The sequence below is a fragment of the Epinephelus moara genome, chromosome 17 (genome assembly GCF_006386435.1).
Source record: "Epinephelus moara isolate mb chromosome 17, YSFRI_EMoa_1.0, whole genome shotgun sequence".
NCBI lineage: Eukaryota > Metazoa > Chordata > Actinopteri > Perciformes > Serranidae > Epinephelus > Epinephelus moara.
The window spans coordinates 11234860-11252817 of NC_065522.1; the positions used below are offsets into that span (position 1 = coordinate 11234860).

General features: G+C 40.2%; 1 protein-coding gene across 1 annotated transcript in view; it reads right to left on the minus strand.

Moving 5' to 3' along the window:
- fgf11a (fibroblast growth factor 11a) overlaps positions 1–17958 on the minus strand; it is a 122167-nt gene that overhangs the window by 49433 nt on the left and 54776 nt on the right. Inside the window, exon 3 of the mRNA XM_050067111.1 lies at positions 5378–5488. Within this exon, the coding sequence (XP_049923068.1) occupies positions 5378–5488 (111 nt within the window). The remainder of the gene's footprint in view (positions 1–5377; positions 5489–17958) is intronic.

Here is a 17958-nt window from a genome sequence, read left to right on the forward strand (position 1 = left end):
ACCTTTTCTTTCCAACTTGTGTCCTGACACCAACCTTTTCTTTCCAACTTGTGTCCTGACACCAACCTTTTCCTTCCAACTTTTGTCCTGATAGCAACCTGTCTTTTCCAACTTTTGTCCAGACACCAATCTTTCCTTTTGTCACTACAATTGTGTCCAGGAGATCCAGGAGGTGAAGGCAGCTGCTGTAAAGGCAAGTAGCCCAGAAAGAGACATGACAAGAAAGGGTCAGAGAGGTATCCAGTCCACCTGTGTGTCCATGCACTGTTCTGCTCCTTTGAGGTCATTGGTTTGGTGTCATTACACCGGGTCACAGGAGAAGTCAGGGTGAAAGGGGAAAAGGGGGATTAGAATGGTGATGTAGAGAGGTCCCTTAAAGGTCAACTGTCCTTTGGAAAAATTTTGTGTTTGCAAGTCAAGTTAGACAAGTACTGTACTGTCTGAAAAAGTGTACTTGCATTTGTTGTGGAATTCCAGCCACCTGCACTATGTCTTGTGTGCAATAACTGTGAGCATCAGAGTTGGCCAACAACTCTGTCAGGGTGAGGGCCTCTGATATGAATCACACTGTTGCTCCCTTAATTATTCATCCCATTTGCTGCTGATCTGGCCCTTTTTTTGGTCGTCTCGGTGTACACCGCAGTGGGGTGCATAATTACTGCACGCACATGCATACACACATTTTGAGGAGATGAAGGAGAGTGGAAGGTTACATGTTGCATTTAGGTTGCATGCCTCAGGATTTCATTTTGTTTCACATGTTGTCTAGTTACATCCATTGTCCATTGGCCCATTTTCAGAGTCCTTCTCCCAAAACCTTACAAAAACACTTACTGTAAATGCTATCAAAGTCATAATGTGCACAACAGCCGATACCGGAACTGCTTCCTGGGACAACTTTGTACAGCACACACAGTCTTCCTGAGAAATGTAAGCTTATTTTTTATAAACATTTCTGTTGCACCCTAGTTGAGCTTTACCTCCATATAAAGTTTAGATTATCTGGATGAAATGTTAACTTCTTTACAATCAGCTGATCATTGGCAGTTTTGGCCTCTTTATCTCAGCAATTCATTTGGTGAGAATGATGTAATCATAACAAAGAGCAATGGCGGCTGAGAGTATGACAACAAGACCAAAGTTGTAATAAATCCTCCAAAATTACTCATAAAAATTTATATGCGCCCCATATCTGGGGAGAATCATTAGACAAAAACGGGTGTTGATAATGAAGGTGCAAGGCTGGATTAACAATTAGCAAAATGGGCCACTGCCACTTCAGGGCCCTAGACCTCCAGGGGCTCGAAAAGCCCCAAGTTCATTGTGTGGCAACTTTATTATACTAATTTGATTAATCATAAATTTATATGGGAATGCTATAAAAGAACCATTTAAGCACGATAGCAACTGGCATTATATAAAGGCCTGTTTTTTTTGGGTTTTTTTTACCATATCTCTGTCTTGACAAAGGGCCCTGTGTCAAAATCTAGTTTTCAGACCTACATTTAAAGGAGCTGTTCAGCATTTCAATACAACAGCAAACAACTATTTGCTATGTGAAGATATAGTGGAGTAATGGCATTCTGAGCAGAGAACAGAGTGATGACATTTTTTGTAGACCAAATTGAAATAAGCATTGCCTAAATACCTTTACAAAAAGCCAATGGGATTTTTCAGTATCAATCCATATAGTTGCATGGCTTTGACGTCACTACCACAACGAGGCTATAAAAGCCTTTAATGTCCCCGACAACCTCAACAGTCTCAGTTAGCCACGTGTTAGCAATCGCCTTTTAAGGCATTTAAAAGCTTCAAAAATCACAAGTGCGGTATTAACAGGGCTGTACCTGACTGAGAATTATGTCAGTCAAATCTGATTTGTCTGTTCAATACAAATATTTGATGATTGTTTTTTTTTCTCTTCCATATAAAGTTTTAAAGTTCGAACACGTGATAGTGACATTCACGCAATATAGTAAACAAGTAACTACGCTAGCGACACACCGGAAATGTGCAACATTTTTTGTTTGATATCAAACAAAAGCTAAAGATTGTATTGCATTAAGATGCTACGAACTGTAAATTCACCACTTCAGGCAGAGGAGCGAAGATAATGTCATCTTGGAGCTTTACAGTGCAGAGTCTCTCCTCCTCTGTGCCACTGCATCATGTCAGCATGTCCCTGTACCAAGGAGCAGGGGCGGGAATCACCAATAGGATCCACAATACGATATTATCACAGTACTTAAGTGACTATACAATATTATAGCGATTTTAAATGTAAATAGATTTTTAATGTTGCGATATGCTGAGTAATATGATAAAATATATTGCGATATACTGTGATGTATTACCTTGTTTCAGCTGTAAACCATAACCCCAAAGGACAACTTGGTCGACATCTGTTTTATCTAATAAGATAAAGTTCATCTCACCTCAGCCATTTTTTTTTGCAGCAAAATGTATCTCATGGACTGAAAAACCAATTGATTATATTTTTCTAGTAGGCTACCTACTGTTTAATTTGTATTTGTCATATAATAATTCAAACAATAAAAAATCGATACTTAGCACTGTGTGACAATACAATAATACCAAACAAATATATTGTGATACTTTGTTGTATCCATTCGTTCGGATCAAAGAGCAATGTGAAAGTCAAGAGCACTCAAGAGCAAAGTCTGGGGACCAAAACATCCCCAGAAATACACTGTATAGCACACTGATTAGCAAAATAAATAAATAACTCGCTAGACTTAAAGCATTGTCCTCAGTTGAATGAGGGATCTCCAACTGATGATGCTAATCTCCGACTTTCATGGGGCAGCCCTTGTATTTACAGACATATTTTATGTCATAGAACATAACCTGAGAATCTCTTAAGCTTGTGTTAACCAAAGACCTTATTTCAGGCATCTAACAAAAAACACAGTTGACATTGACACAATGGAACCAAGGTGCAAAAATGCTAACTCATTTCCAGGTTTTAGGATTCAGTCCTGCAGCACTTAATAAATTCAAGCTACCTCTCTCTGTGTTCTAATCTGAGCTTCTCTGTCCGATGTTGTGGTCAGGCCACAGGTGCATGTTAGTACATGCCAGTTCCTGTGTGTGTATCCCACTGGCTAGCTAATTGCCACCACTCTGCACTGCACTTATACTGCAGGTACCACTGATATCAGGATGTCCTCATTGCAGAAGTGTAGTGCCCATTCTCTGGTTCCTCCCAAAGTTAACAATACTAGCTCTGTCAGCACTGTTGTTGTTGTTGTTGTTGTTGTTGTTAGCATTATTTATTAGGTTAGCTTAATTAGCTGCAAGCCACTAGCTCAGACACACTCCATGTCGAGAACCATGTGCAGACAATCCTGCCCCAGACTTTAATTCATAGATGTGCTTTGAATATTGTGTTGAGCTCCCTTAAGCCGATATGTTGCTTACAAGGTGCATAGTCAATAATCAATTTGTATTTAATCAAATATGCACACAGCAGTGGAGCCAGGATGTATACACTGAACAGATGGGAAAGTGGTTAGTGAAGTCACACTTTGGACACTACATGATCTTTATTGGCTGTAAAGAGAGAGAGGGGAAAAAAAGAGCTCTTAGGGAGAAAGTGAAATAGACTAAAATTGAAAGCCGTCTGGTTGCGGGCCAGTTTGCGTTACTGTATACTGAAAAGTGTTTTCTCCAAGGGAGACTACTGAAGATCGGCCTGACAGTCAGTGTGTTACAGTACATGCTCACACAGCTGTTTCTACCCTTTCAATATTCCACGGAGTCAGGTCGATGATTGTGCTGCTGATTGATACTCAGTTACAATGATGTCAATCACTCAACAATTGCTGTATGAATGAATAAATAACCGGACTTGGATACAAAAAGTGCACAATTTATGAGTTTTACAGCACTTACCTGTCAACTCCCCCACACATACTGTCCCCTGAGAATGCAAAGAGCCCAGGACAGCACTAAACCAGATCCTGGGATTGATGGAATTATAGTTGTTATAAAATGAACCATAAGTCAAACCCACGCAAACACTTTGAGGGGTGACCTCCGCTGACTGATGTTAAATATCCCGACACACCAGGAGCGCTGTTACACAACAGCAGTCTTTACATCCGTCTGGAAATGAGCCCTGTTCGCCTTTGGATGTGCCCTACGGTATTATGTGATGAATATTTCAGATTGGACATGAGAATGTTTAAAGTTCAGCGTGCAGCAATGTTTGCCTCAGTGTAGGTGTGCTATTACATAAGAGGGAGAGGTGAGAGCAGGTCTAATCAGTTACTGTGGAGCTGTCTGGAGGTGTTGTGGGCCTAATTTCACCAAACACCTGTTGAAGGACTGTTTTCCCAATACTCATGGAGTATATTTCTCAAGGGATTGTTACTCAAAAATCCTGTCTTTTAGAGAGCACTCTTGAAACGTTTTACTCATCCGAATCTAAATGAACACTTTTCGCAAAGACAACTGCAAGTTTCCAATCAGCAAACACAATCCTGGCAATGTCCGAGTCACATAAAACATGCTGTTAAATTTTCTCTCCGGGATAAACGCCAAGGGGAAAGCCTCACAACAAATGCCTCAAGGTTAAATCCAGGCTATTCAAACCTGGTAACACTGCTGCTGCCACAACTTTTCTGACATCTCAATGAAATGCCGAAATACAAACTTTACAGAAGGAACCACAACTTAAAAGTGTGATTTTTTTTCTCTCTCTCTTCTGTAGATTGTAAATCCAAAATTGTGCAAGCTTCATGTTTTCCATCCAAACTGGTGTTATGACAGAAAAAAAATGCTGTGTTGCCACATCAGGGATATCCTATAATACAATATTGATCTCTTTGGGAAGGTTGGAGGGAGCCCAGGGGATATGATGTTTTTGGTCAGTAATCACCCAGGTGATGACCCTGCTCAGAGTGAGGTGTGCGTTTACATGGTTGTAGTGTTCGTGTGTGAATGTGTGTGTACATATGGAGACTCAGCAGCAGAGGATGATAGCAGGTTTTTGTACTAATGAGCAGAGCTTTAAGTCTTGAATCAGATCCTCAGAGGATTCTCAGCTGCCATTAAGTGACTTTAAAACACTGCTGTTGCAATCTGAGTGCTAGAAAGAGAATATGGAACCATGACAACAGATTGTCATTATGCATGCTGCCATCATCATCAAACCAGAAAGCATGGCAGTGTTATCCTTCATCCATAAGCAGTCCTAATGTTAAGATATATGACTATCCTAACAGGAAGTCCCTTTTTAAGTATTTTGTGGCATGGCAGCAGGGGAAACTCCCAGTGGTATGTATGACAGAGCAATGGAATACACACCTACATCAACTAACTGACTGATCTCTGTGTCTGATTGTTCACTTACAGAAGGAGCTGCTTTCGTCCTTTGTGCCTTCCATGGTGCCATCCGGCAGCATCTGGAGATAGAAGCCGTGTCTGCAGTAAAGCCGCGTGACAATGCCCTTCAGCTGGGGCTCTGCAGAGCAAACACAGGGTTAAACACACCTTAGCATTCAGGAACACACACACACACACACACACACACACTTGTCAGTGCACGTATATTAATGCACACACCTATGTGAGCATGCACATTGACTAAACAAGAAGCAGGTCTTGATATTTACACTGTGAAATAGTCAAACAGTGAGGTGTGTGTGCTTGCATGCGTGTGTCACTGTGGCCTTCAGCAGGATTGATGGGATCCCGGTGTCTGCTAAAAAGAAGCATCCTTCATGGAAAAGTTCAAGTGAGGCGAGTGAGACGTTTTTGCATACTGTGTGAATGTGTGTGTGTTACGGGTGGGTATTTCCATATATGAATACTCACACTAAATTATACAGTACTGGAGTACTAGCAAAAAAAAAATCTGAAGGAAGAATTAGAATGTAAATTGGCCAACAAAAAAAACAAGTGCAATTTGAAATTAATTTATTAAACAACTGTGCATCAATTAGTCTATTAAACAAAAAAAAATTAATTTGACATGAAAAATCAGAAAACTTTCTGTTGCTGCCATTTCATACACTGTAAAAAGAAACTGTTTTTAAATGAAAAAACTTACTGTCTTGGCTGCCTTGAAATTTCAAGTTGATTGAATATGAAAACACAAATTCTATTTATTACAAAATTACCTCAATTTGTTTTCTCAAATTCAGTCAAATTAAAATTTCAAGGCCGCCTGGACACCAAGCTTTCCAAGTTAAGACAGTTTCTCTTTACAGTGAAGGTAATAATACGCAGCACTGAAAGACCTTCTCCAGAATCCAGAGCCACTCTCCTCCTGATCAGTTCAACATCTGTTTGGTTAGCATGAGCTAACACACTAGCAGCGGCTAACATCCAACACAGAGCCATTTAACGGTCCCAACAAACTGATCAAGATGTTAAGGATGTTTTTACGGGAAGCCGAATTATCCACAGAGGTCTCTTCCTCTCCAAAACAAACTGACCTGTGATGTAAAACGGTAAAAGTACTGAATAAAGCAATGTCACGTTACAAATCAGTGTTTCAACGCTGTTTGTTTCGTTGCAGTGGGACTGTTCACAACAGTAGTAGACACAAAATTGCATATGGCTAATGTTTAGTTTGTCTGTTCTGGGCCATTGTAGAAACATGGCAGCACAACATGGCAGACTCTGGGGATGAGGACCTGTTCACTATGTTGATATTAAGGGCTCATTCTAAGATGAAAGCATGAAGATTCTTATTTCCAGGTGATCATACACTAAAGAAAACATACTTATTATATTCCATTTCTGCTAATATATCCCCTTACATCTTACACACTGAACCTTTCATAGTTAATATGTGTACCTTCATAGAAAGTGTTGCCCACAGATTTTATATGAGGTCACAAGCCAAAAAGGTTAAGGTCACTGATAAAGTAACAAGGACCTATGTCCTTTAAAAATAAATGTAGGGTAGTGACATTTACAATATTTAAAGGGGGGTTAAAGTAAAGTGCTACTGTAGAAGGCAGACTTTTATTAGCCTTTGGTGTAATCATATTTGTTAACTTAAGAGAAAATGCTTGTATTTGGTAATGTTTTATGTACTGTTAAATGTTGTAAAATGTGGACCCCTATGACTTTAATTTAATATGAATGTTTGCCTTTTTGGATTATTCGTTCACCATGTAGGCATGTGAGAAAAAAAAGTTTTTCATTCAGGGGGTAAACCTTTGTCGTAGCTGCCTGAAATTATGAGCCCACCAGCCCCCCGTAGTCTAACCACAGTGTCTTACACAAAGAACAGGGTGCTGGGGCGCTGCACATGAACTAAGCAGAAAGCTCAATTTCCTGCATGTAAGATGGCAAAAACTCAAGAAACAAACAAGAACAACTTAACCGCCATACTGAAAGTTTAATGAACCATCTCCTATCATCTGTTTACCCTGCTCTCAAATACCAACTGTCGTCATTTACTCAGTGCACTCCGAGGCATCAGACTACTATTTGTTTCGGTGAACCAATCAGACATTTTCATCCGCCGCCGTTCTAGAGATTGCCGTGTCTTCCTCGAACCTCGTGTTTGTGTTGAGTTTCTTTTCTCAGGCACGCATGACTGAGGGGGCTCGTTCACTCCGAAGTGCTGAGGGAGACTAAATAGTGGATCAGAAGGAATGTCAGAATGCTGAAGTGTTTCCACAATCAAGTTTTAATGAGATTCATCAAATATGGATGAGGACAGAGAAGTACGGGGGCAGCTGGCAGTTGGCCCTTGGTTGACAGCAGGGGTGTGAGAGAGAGAGAGAGAGAGAGAGAGAGAGAGAGAGAGAGAGAGAGAGAGAGAGAGTATATAAAGAGGAGAGAGAGAGAGAGAGAGAGAGAGAGAGAGTATATAAAGAGAGACATGCACTGCAAAATCCATCCTTACATTTACACTCCAAAAATTAATTATATACAGAAAAAAGATACAATTTCCCTAAAGCTAAGAAAATACTTACTTACATAAGTGCTACAATTTCACTACAGCCACACTTTTTTCCCCAATAATTTTAAGGGCATAAGGGTTACAAAAAACAATTTAAAAACTGAATTAAATAAAGCAATGATACTATAATTAAAATTCTTACATATGGATAATTCGAACACACCTCCCAAGATTAGTGTCACCAACTTAATATTCAACTAAATGTCTTCCCTTCTGTTCCTGGGTTATGACACGGAATAATGCTCAGAGATGTGTTTTTGCAGAGCATTATGATGTCACACTGAAGTTGACCTTTAACCTTTTGAATAAAATGTCATCACTTCATCATTTTATCCTGCTAGACTTTTGAGTGATGTTTCGTTATAATTAGCATATGGATTCCTGAGTTATGGCAAAAAAATAAGTCCAAGTCTCAATGTGCCTGATGTCATGACATTTACTCCAGGCACTCCTGAGATACCGCATTTACAGGAAGGGGATGGATGTCAGAGTGACCTTTCAACACAAAAATCTAATCAGGTCGTCCTTGAATACAAGCAGATGTTTGTACCAAATTTAAGGAAATTCCCTCCAAGCATTCTGGGGATAGGAATTCCCGAGAATGGGATAGACTTACAGACATACAGAACACAAACTGTAAAAATAAACAGATGCAACTACTGTGACATCACCCTTTGCTTTGTGGACTCCTGTTTTAAAGCCTTAGGTTTGGCATTTTTGCTGTTGCCATCTTGGTTTTGTGAAGCCAGAAACACTTCATACTACATTTCCCATAAGGCACCTCAAATAGTTTTGTTTTGCTGTATTCATGTTGTAGACATGTTGGCCTCATGGGAAACCAAGACAACCTCATATTACTTCTATAGTGTAGATGACCTGACATGACTCTGACCAAATTTGGGTAGGTGAGGAGAAGCAATTGCTCCTAGGACTGGTTATCTTAATAACAGAAAAAAACAGCAGCTTAAATGACAGGAAAAAACCTTTTAGTGTGTGTATAGGAAATCTTGTAGGTGTGCCAACTGATAATGCCTGTTTGTCAGACACTATAAATTGTCATGATGTACTAATTCTTTGTTTTTCTAGCATATAAACCCTCAAATGTCCAATCCCGTATTTAAAGTCTCTTTATTCTAAAACACTTCAACACCCCACTTCACACAGAATTCTGAGATGGTTAATCCCAATGTAGGACTCATTTCAGATAAATAGAACTCAGCCTCATTAACCAATTTTTTAATGTGTTACCAATGACTGTATATAAAGATGGATGACGCATCCTACCTCCTCCCACTGCACAAAAAAAGAAGCCAAAATATCCCAAGTACGGCCGCTGCCATGCACTGGTGACACCATTTGGAGCCAGAATCTGCACAGTAGCAATCTTCACGGTATTGTATAACGTTTTTGCTGTCCCACCAATCGTGAGCAGCACTATTAAACGTGAGCACACTGATTGGCACACAGAGCTGTCAGTCAGAAAAATGAACACTTGAACATACAGTAGCATGATAAGATCTCTGGGAAATCATTTTGACGTGTACTTTAAGTTAGGTTCATGTCGCATTGGTTAGAAGGGGCAGGATTTATGGCGTGTACTACAGCCAGCCACCAGGGGGCCATCAAGATGGGTTTTTTTTTTTGTTGGGTTTTTTTAAATCTTTTTTTTTTGTTCAAATGCATACTCATCAGTCTCATCAATTTGACAGGATTTTTTTCAATTTTAAGAAAAGGTCACAGAATGTTAGAGTAAAAATATTACGTACTCATTCTACTTTTTGTCATTGCAAAGCTTACACATTTATCTGTGAACCTCAAAAAGTTTAATTGAGGCTCATTAGGGTTTGAGTTAAGCTTTGATGTCTGTGAATTAGTCAAAGAAATGCTGGTGTTTAATCCTCCCTTTCATGCTGACAGTTGTGACACAACATGTTTGGAAGCTTTTCATTGGAGGTTCTGGCCCTCAGCAGCGAGATTGGGTCGCTGTAACTACTGAAAGATAAAAGCTCATCCATCCATCCCTGGCTGACTAGACACAGAAGGTCAAACGTGGAGTGTGGTAATCTGTAATATCCTGAGTGTTAATCCCAAATTAAGCCTCAGACCACACATCAGGCCATGTGCCGCTTAACACATCTGCCACAGTGCAGAGCCGAGCAACAAACGCACACAGAGGGCTGATGTTGACCTTTAGTGTGACTCCTCCTCCACATGTCCCTGTTTGGTAATGCTGCTGTGATCCAAAACATGCTGCTTGGAAATGCAAGACTACCGGTGTATGTACACAGCCTTCACAACACTCACATACACACATACACACAGCATCTCTTATTTAACTCATGTAGAAGCAAAGGCTAAAAGCAGGAACTGCCTTGAGTCATACCTGAGGCGATATGTTAGTTAAACTATTGGTTTAAATGCACACACAAACACACACGGACAAAGTTCACTTGTATAATGTGACTGTAGGTCCAGAGTGAAAATTTCAAAAAGACCATCATTATCTTTAATAAGAAACAAAACTACAGTTTAACGGTTTTAATAGATGATTTTGTTAACTCTTTTTATTATGAGTGGCTGAAGTGAATAGGCCTGTATTTCTTTGGGTTTCAGCTTTACAGCCGTTCACCTTGTTCCACGACTGCTTGTTAAACAAGACTTTCAAAGTGAAGGATGCTTTGTCCTCACAAACAGAGCTCCGATTCTGTCCTCACAATGTCAACACAGCATGAAACCTGACGGAAACCTAAAAACCTATTCCCATGTCAAAATTTAGACCAAATGATGGAACTGGAGGAAAACTCTGTGTTCGTTAAAGACACTGGGATTGATCCATTTGGGACCGTAGATATGTAATTTCAGAACAAAAAATGAGGGGTTAGGGGGTCGTTAGAATCATCACAAATCATCCTCTGGGGACCAGGGAAATTCACATCAAAGCCCATCTAGCCAGGAGGAGTACCAATACGTCAGACAGATGGACAGATAAACTGGCATCCATAAGCTCCTTCACCATTCAGGTACAAATTAAAAGAAGGGCATGTGACAATTTATGTTACCTCGATATTTTCCCCGTTGGATGATCTTTGCAACCGCCTCAGCTGTCTGCATGGCCCTTTGGTAAACTTCAGATTGTAGATGTGCTGGACTCTCAGGGTGGTGACGTGCAGAATGCCTGCAGAGGTCAAACTTGGTTTGGGCAAGATGTGAAAACTTGTATCTCACATTCTTACTGGGGTGGCCTCGTGGATTGTGTTTGAGTGAGAGACACTTGCATTAAAGGGATACTTCAGCCTCCAAATCATCATTTGTACATCAGTTGCTCACGTCATGTTACACTGGATTCATGAAGAAAACTTTATTTTTCTTGCATGCCCCTATGGTGAATGACGAATCCAAAAACTGAGAGACTAAATGTTTCAAAAACTATTTCAAAACATCTGTTTACAAACTCACATAATTAAAAACCAAGTCATTCATCCAGTCTGTTTGGGAAGTATTGATCATACTTCCCAAACAGACATTCCTTTCCTACAGGGAATTGAACAGAAAGTGAAACTTATCCATGCTCTCTCACACACAGGAATTGTAGCTCACCAAACACTGAAATTCTGGTCTACCGCTGCCTCGATCTGTAGTTTGTTTGTGTGTTATTGTGTGACTTTGGTGGATCCTAACGTGTTGGACCAGCAACTCCTGTGTTCAGTGAGGTAAAATGGGGTCATCCCTATGTTTCCCGGGTTCTATGTTCCCCACTTACCACCCAAAAAGGTTCTACGTTTCCCGGGTTCTATGTTCCCCGCTCAACCAAAAAGGATTCTATGTTTCCCTCTTGGTTGAGTGGGGAACATAGAACCTGGGAAACATAGAACCTTTTTTGTGTAAGCGGGGAACATAGAACCTTTTTTGCAGGGTTAAGTGGGAAACATAGAACCCAGGAAACACAGAACCCGGGAAACATAGATACGCTCCCCGGTAAAATTACTGTTTTTAACAATGAAGTCTGGCTTTAAAGACAGCACAGATAAGTTTCACTTTAGTTCAGTTCCCTGTCAGAAAGGACTGTCTGTTTGGGAAGTACCGAGGATACGACTTGGATTACACCGCACCAATTGTGTGAAAGTTTGTACACATACGTTTTGATACAGTTTTGTTTTTGACCCCTATGACTTCAATTCATAAAGACTTTGAATTCCTCGTTCACACTGGAGGGATGCAAAAAAAGTTTTCCTCAACAATTCAACATATCACGGGGTGGGTGGAGTATTCCTTTAAGGAATTTCTAGCTACTGTTGTTTCCTGGCAATCGTAAGTAAAACACACAAAGCCTGTCACGTAAGAAGGAGGTTGGGGTGGCGGATAGGAGGGAGTTGCAGCAGTAAACAGTGTTGGCATGAGTGTGTCAGCAGAGTAAAGATGCTTTCATACTGCTCTGCTTGAACTAACACTGTGCTCCATAAATGTTTCACTGATGCTGAGGAAGCAAAGATATACCATGCCAAATATTAGAAATAAATAATCCTGCAACTCCAATGACAGTTTGTCACAAAGTATGAATATATTGTTTTGGTTGCTTCATGTTTTTATGTCAATTATTTATGTTATTACATGGATCTATATGCTTTGATGCTCAGTCCAGGCTGCATCAGATATCTGAGATGAAAGCCCTTCAAATAATGTTGGAAAACCGTAAAGAGGTTTTACAGCAATGTTAGAGAACTTACGAAAGACAGACTAAAAAAAAGAGCAAATATATTAAAGAAGCAAAGGCAGAAATATCCTAACTATTAGTCCCTAGCATGGGTAAAGCTAGAAAAAGAAATACTAGAACTTATATTTCCCATGATGCAACGTAATAGTATCTTTTGTTAGACCTTCCATGCCTATTTCTGTTTATTGTATTTAACTACATCCCAAGGGAGAGTGTTGACTAGTACTCCTCATGGAAAGAAAACTTACTAGTGCCCCTTTAAACAGCAGCTCTGATGCATTGAGCCCTGACATGGTTTGGGGCCTCTCTGCAGCTTTGGGCCCCCTAAATAATTCTCTTTCAAATAGCGACCCTGTATAGAGCGGTTTGATGGAGGGAAATAACTGATCCTGGGTTAAGGCGCTTGGGGCTAAAACCCTAGGCCAGTTAAAGCCTGAATCCAGCCTGGGGTTTAACTGAAGGAGGCTGTGAAAGCCTGTACTGACATTTTGGGATTAAAGCTGCCAATTTTAACATTTTTATGCTTACAATTTTTGGACCAAAATTACAACAATGCAGAGTTTCCCAACAGTTTTATTCTTGGCAGGGTGTAAAAGCCTTTGAAATGGCATTAAGACCATGGGAATAAAACAAATTCATGCTCGTACGGACTGCAATCACACTGTCACATTATAATGTATCCTGGGAATATCATAGCATTAGTCACCAGACAACAGATTTGTTATCAGAGTGCATCATATCCTACAACACAAGAGCATGTGGTGGTGGTGGTGGTGGTGTGTGTGTGTGTGTTTATGCATGAGGAGGATTTGTGCTCATAATCCCACAGACATTCAATGCCAATTATAGAGTGACTTAAATAAAGAGCAGGATTAATTTCACTTATTAAGAATTTCAACCATTAAAAGTCACCCTGAGCCCTCCGGCTGCCCAGGGCCTCAAGTCAGATGACAACTGGGCAGCAGCTAGTGTTATTTTCACCCCCATGACACACTCCTGACAACTCTTAATGTGTGTGTGTTGGACACTTCCAACAGTACGGGCTTGGCTGAAGAAGCAAAGACTATCAGCCAAGGACAATGTCTGTCTGTCATCACATACACAGTATTGGATATATTTTCACGTCCTTCCCTCTACACATCTATCTCTGTCTTAATATCTCCTCTTAAAATACTATCTTACTATTTATGGTCCGGCCCAGTATCACTCAGATGATCCTGGACTACATAATTGATGATCAGTGCCAACATCTAGTACCAGTCAAGGAAATAGTGTGCCCGATATGTAGTGAGGTAGAAAGTAAAGGTGTAGAGGTCAGGGGTGTCTGTTAGACCACAATGCCCGAACCAAGCCCGACAGAACCAGTCGGAGACTGATAGGCTGGGCTGAGTTCAGACAAATACTTACAAACTTGTTCAGGTTAGTGTTTCGCCTACTTGGCATGATGCTAGAAGTATCTGCTTCTTTGCTATGCTGCATTTTGGTTTGCTGACATAAGGAAATTGACATGGCAGCTTAAAGAGCGTGAGTCAGGCTTGGTCAGGTTCAGAGTAAGGATGTCAACAGTTAAGCAAAAATATGTTTCACCGCTTATCCATGTTGGTCTCTAGATTAATTTTCCCACTCTTTAGTTAACTGCACTGCACACCACCTGGGTCTGGTGGGAGCTAATGTTAGCTACCGGCACTGCTCATTCGGCATTTACTGCTTGTTATGCCGTCAAGACCCAACAGTGTTGCTGTGGAAACATTGTGCCCACTCTCTTGGTCTCCCCCCTGGTGGCTTTAGTGAGTATATGGCTCAATTTTTAGCCACAAACCCCCTTTAGCATTGTCAACTGTGTTAGCTCTGTTAGCACCACTGCCAGCCGTGTCAGCACGGCTAATGGTGCTAACACAGCTAACAGGACTAAAGGGGTTTAGAGGCTCAAAATGAAGGGTGGTCAGAGGGTGGCCACCACGTAGCGCACCAATCCCCAAACCGTCAGTGGGAAAGCGATCCCAGTTGTAATCGTCCAATCAGCAGCAACGCTAGCTTTCTCCAACCTGACTTGGGTGTTGTGCGGTGAAGAGCAGACAAGGCTAACCAGGGGAGAATGGAAGGTGGGCAGAGAGTGCTATGCTTCCACATGTTAATGCGTCTAGCCAGCTGTCTGTCAGTGAAGCCAACAGAAAATAAAACAAATGGATGTCCAAGAAAAATTAAAATTTCACCACCTCTAAATGGACAGTGCTTTAAAATATGTTACTGAAGCTCACAGAAAGGCCTCTTGTTTCTTGTATTTTACTTCATTTTACACTTTTTTCTTGAAAAAAAGAACCGGTTGGTTACCAGTTAATGGCTGTCAGGCTATGCCAGCATTATCAGTTCATTTGGTGTCTCTGTGTTGCAGAGGAGCCCCGAATCATAACCACTCTTTTTTGACTTTGAAGAGCTTTACTATTTTAGTTTTCACATGGTGCATAATCCTAAATATAGCCGTGATTAACAGAATAACTACGAATTTACACAATTTCTAAATAAGACTGCTGGAATTAATGGGAACTTGGTGGCCATAGGGTATACATTGCAGAGAGAGTGGTAGGTCTGATGCCTCCCTAACAGGTTTATCTGGTTATGCAGTACCTCTTATTTCTTTCCCCTCTTTCTCTGCCTTCTTCCACTTACTCTATCTCCCTCCGACTTCCCTCTTTCTGTCCCCATCTCTCCCTTCTACCTTTTCTCTTTCCCTTCTTCCCTTCTTCTCTTCTTCCCAGTCTCATCCCAGAAATGCATATCCAATCAGCACAGAAGTCCTTACTTTTGCTCTTTTTAAAGAAGGAAAGAGGGTGAAGGAGTGGTACAGTGAAAAGACAAGGGTGGAGAGGAAGAACAGTGGTGTCAATAAACATCACTTAACAGCAAGAGAGACACTGCTGAATGACTGACACGTCATTCAGAGGAAGAGTGGGAGGAAAGTGAGATAAAACAGATATTGGAGACAAGATGTATGCCAAAGGAAAAAAAGAGATATAAAGAGATAGAAAAATATATGTTTCCCACAGGTAGTCAGTTCACTTCAGCTGCACTGGGACACACCGACGACTTGTTATTGATTTCATTTAGCGAGCGTGGTAATCCATGTATTTTTTTCAGGCACTAAAGTCTGTCAAACCACTTGAAGCTGATGGCACTGCGACAATAGCTGATTATTATACTTCCATCTGTTTGTCGAGACGTCATCTTAAACGCTTTCCGTTCGGTCTGTGTCAGCACCAACGCAGCCTGACTCCGGGGAGAACAGATGTGCTACATCACTGACGCATCGCTGATGAATTATGGTGATTGTAGTTCACTAACTGTTTCAGCGTTTGGCAGCGTTAAAGCTTGAAAACTTCATTGGAGAGAATCAGCAGCTTCATGCATCACAGCACCCCAAATGATTCATAACATACAGAGTAGAAGGGCTGCTGGTTAGTTGACGACGTACAGCCCAGTTGCCAGGAGAAAATGTTGGCATTGTAAGTTTCTGTAAACTACAGATACGTTACATTTGCATGTTTTATACCTATCATATTGACGTTTCTTAAGCGAGGTAGTATATCAGCTGACTTTGTCATCAGGAGATGGAGGGGAGGGCGTGACATCTCTGGCGAGATGCCTGCCAAATTGCAGACCACTGCTTGAGACCAACAAACAACAAAACCAGCTGTTTTTTAGCGAGTCATCGCTGCATTTCCAGTGGCTTTTTAGCCCCAAGACATGGTTGTTTTTCAGCTGTGTTTCCACTGAGGATAGCGCCATGAATCTCACACAGAATTAAAAACTACTATCAGTCTAACTTTTCATTGAGTTGGAATGTCTATTATCTTGTCCACCTTATTTATGAGGATATGCTAAATAATAAAAAACACCACTCTGTATAATGCATAAACTGCATCCTCCAAAATGATCACTTACTCACTCATACTATGAGAACATGTGTTTATTACAGTCCATACCATATACTCTTTGTATGGGGTAGTGAATTCAGACACACAATCAGTTTCCTCCAGTTGCAACAGCCAGCGCCTACGTCAATGTAAGAGTGTTTGTTTCCCTTTGGATTTACTGAGGAAGAATCAACATGTTTGAAGTGATGTTTTCATCACCTTTCACATGTTCCAACATGAGGAAGCTCCGACAGCTTTAACTCTGCCCACTGCTCAGTTTTCTCTTTCAAATGTCATCGCAAGCATAGTGTTTGTCGTTGACCATATTTTCTCCAGGACAAGGACAAAACTATAACTACATAAAAAGTAATCTTTAAAAACAATGATGAAATTATTACAGTATTTCATTTTTTCTGGTCTACTGTTGTTTTAATGCAAAGTCTTATTCAAGGACCTGAATGCATCTGTGATATCAGATCTTGTATCTCCTGATTAGTAAAACAGTGTCCGTCACAGCCCAAAAATGTCTCTTGTTAGGAAGTTGATTTAAGTGTTTGACCTGTTACATTACTGTTCAACAATAATGAGCACCTTGTGATTAAAAACATTCCTTCTCAGCCAGTAATATTGTCTTACATTAGCAATTCTTGGAAGAAACAGATTTATGGACTAAATTAATTTACAACTGAGAGTTAGACCGGAAGAAACAGCAGCAAACCATGCAGGCAGCACACTGACAATCATGAAATGCTAAGCTAGTGTGGACGTAATGGTATTTCCAGTTGGCTATCTTTTGTCCTCATATTGAAAGAAATGAGTAGGTCAAAATGCTTACAAGTTACACAAATTTAAAATATGTGACAAAACAAAAAGCTAAAAAAGTTAAAAGACAAACTCGACAAAAACTTTACACGAAGGTCATCCCATCTCAAATTAGAGATTTTGGTTTATATTATAGATTTTGTTCAGATTCTATTAGGGCTGTACCCAAATATTCGGATATTCGAATATTCGTTTCTATGGGTAGGTATTCGTTATGAAAATTTGGTATTCGATATTCGTTTTTTTTTTTTTTTGGTTACATTTTTTGGTGCTAACTGTAGTCTTTTTGTTGTTGGTAAATGTAGGTTATCAATAAAAATCAAAACTTTTAAATTGCATTGTTAAAAATGTGAAAATATAGTATCCTACCAACTGAGCTTGGCTGTGGCTGTGGATCAATGCCAAGTTTTACCACTTTATCACTATTCCCTCTAACTTGTAGCTGTTTTTTGTTATCTTTTGAATTTAATATGAATTATGGAACCGTTTTTGTCAACGTTTGTTTCCCCCGTTTTGTACAATAAATTATTGTTTAAAGTTTCAACAAGTTTCTTTTGGAGTGCGTG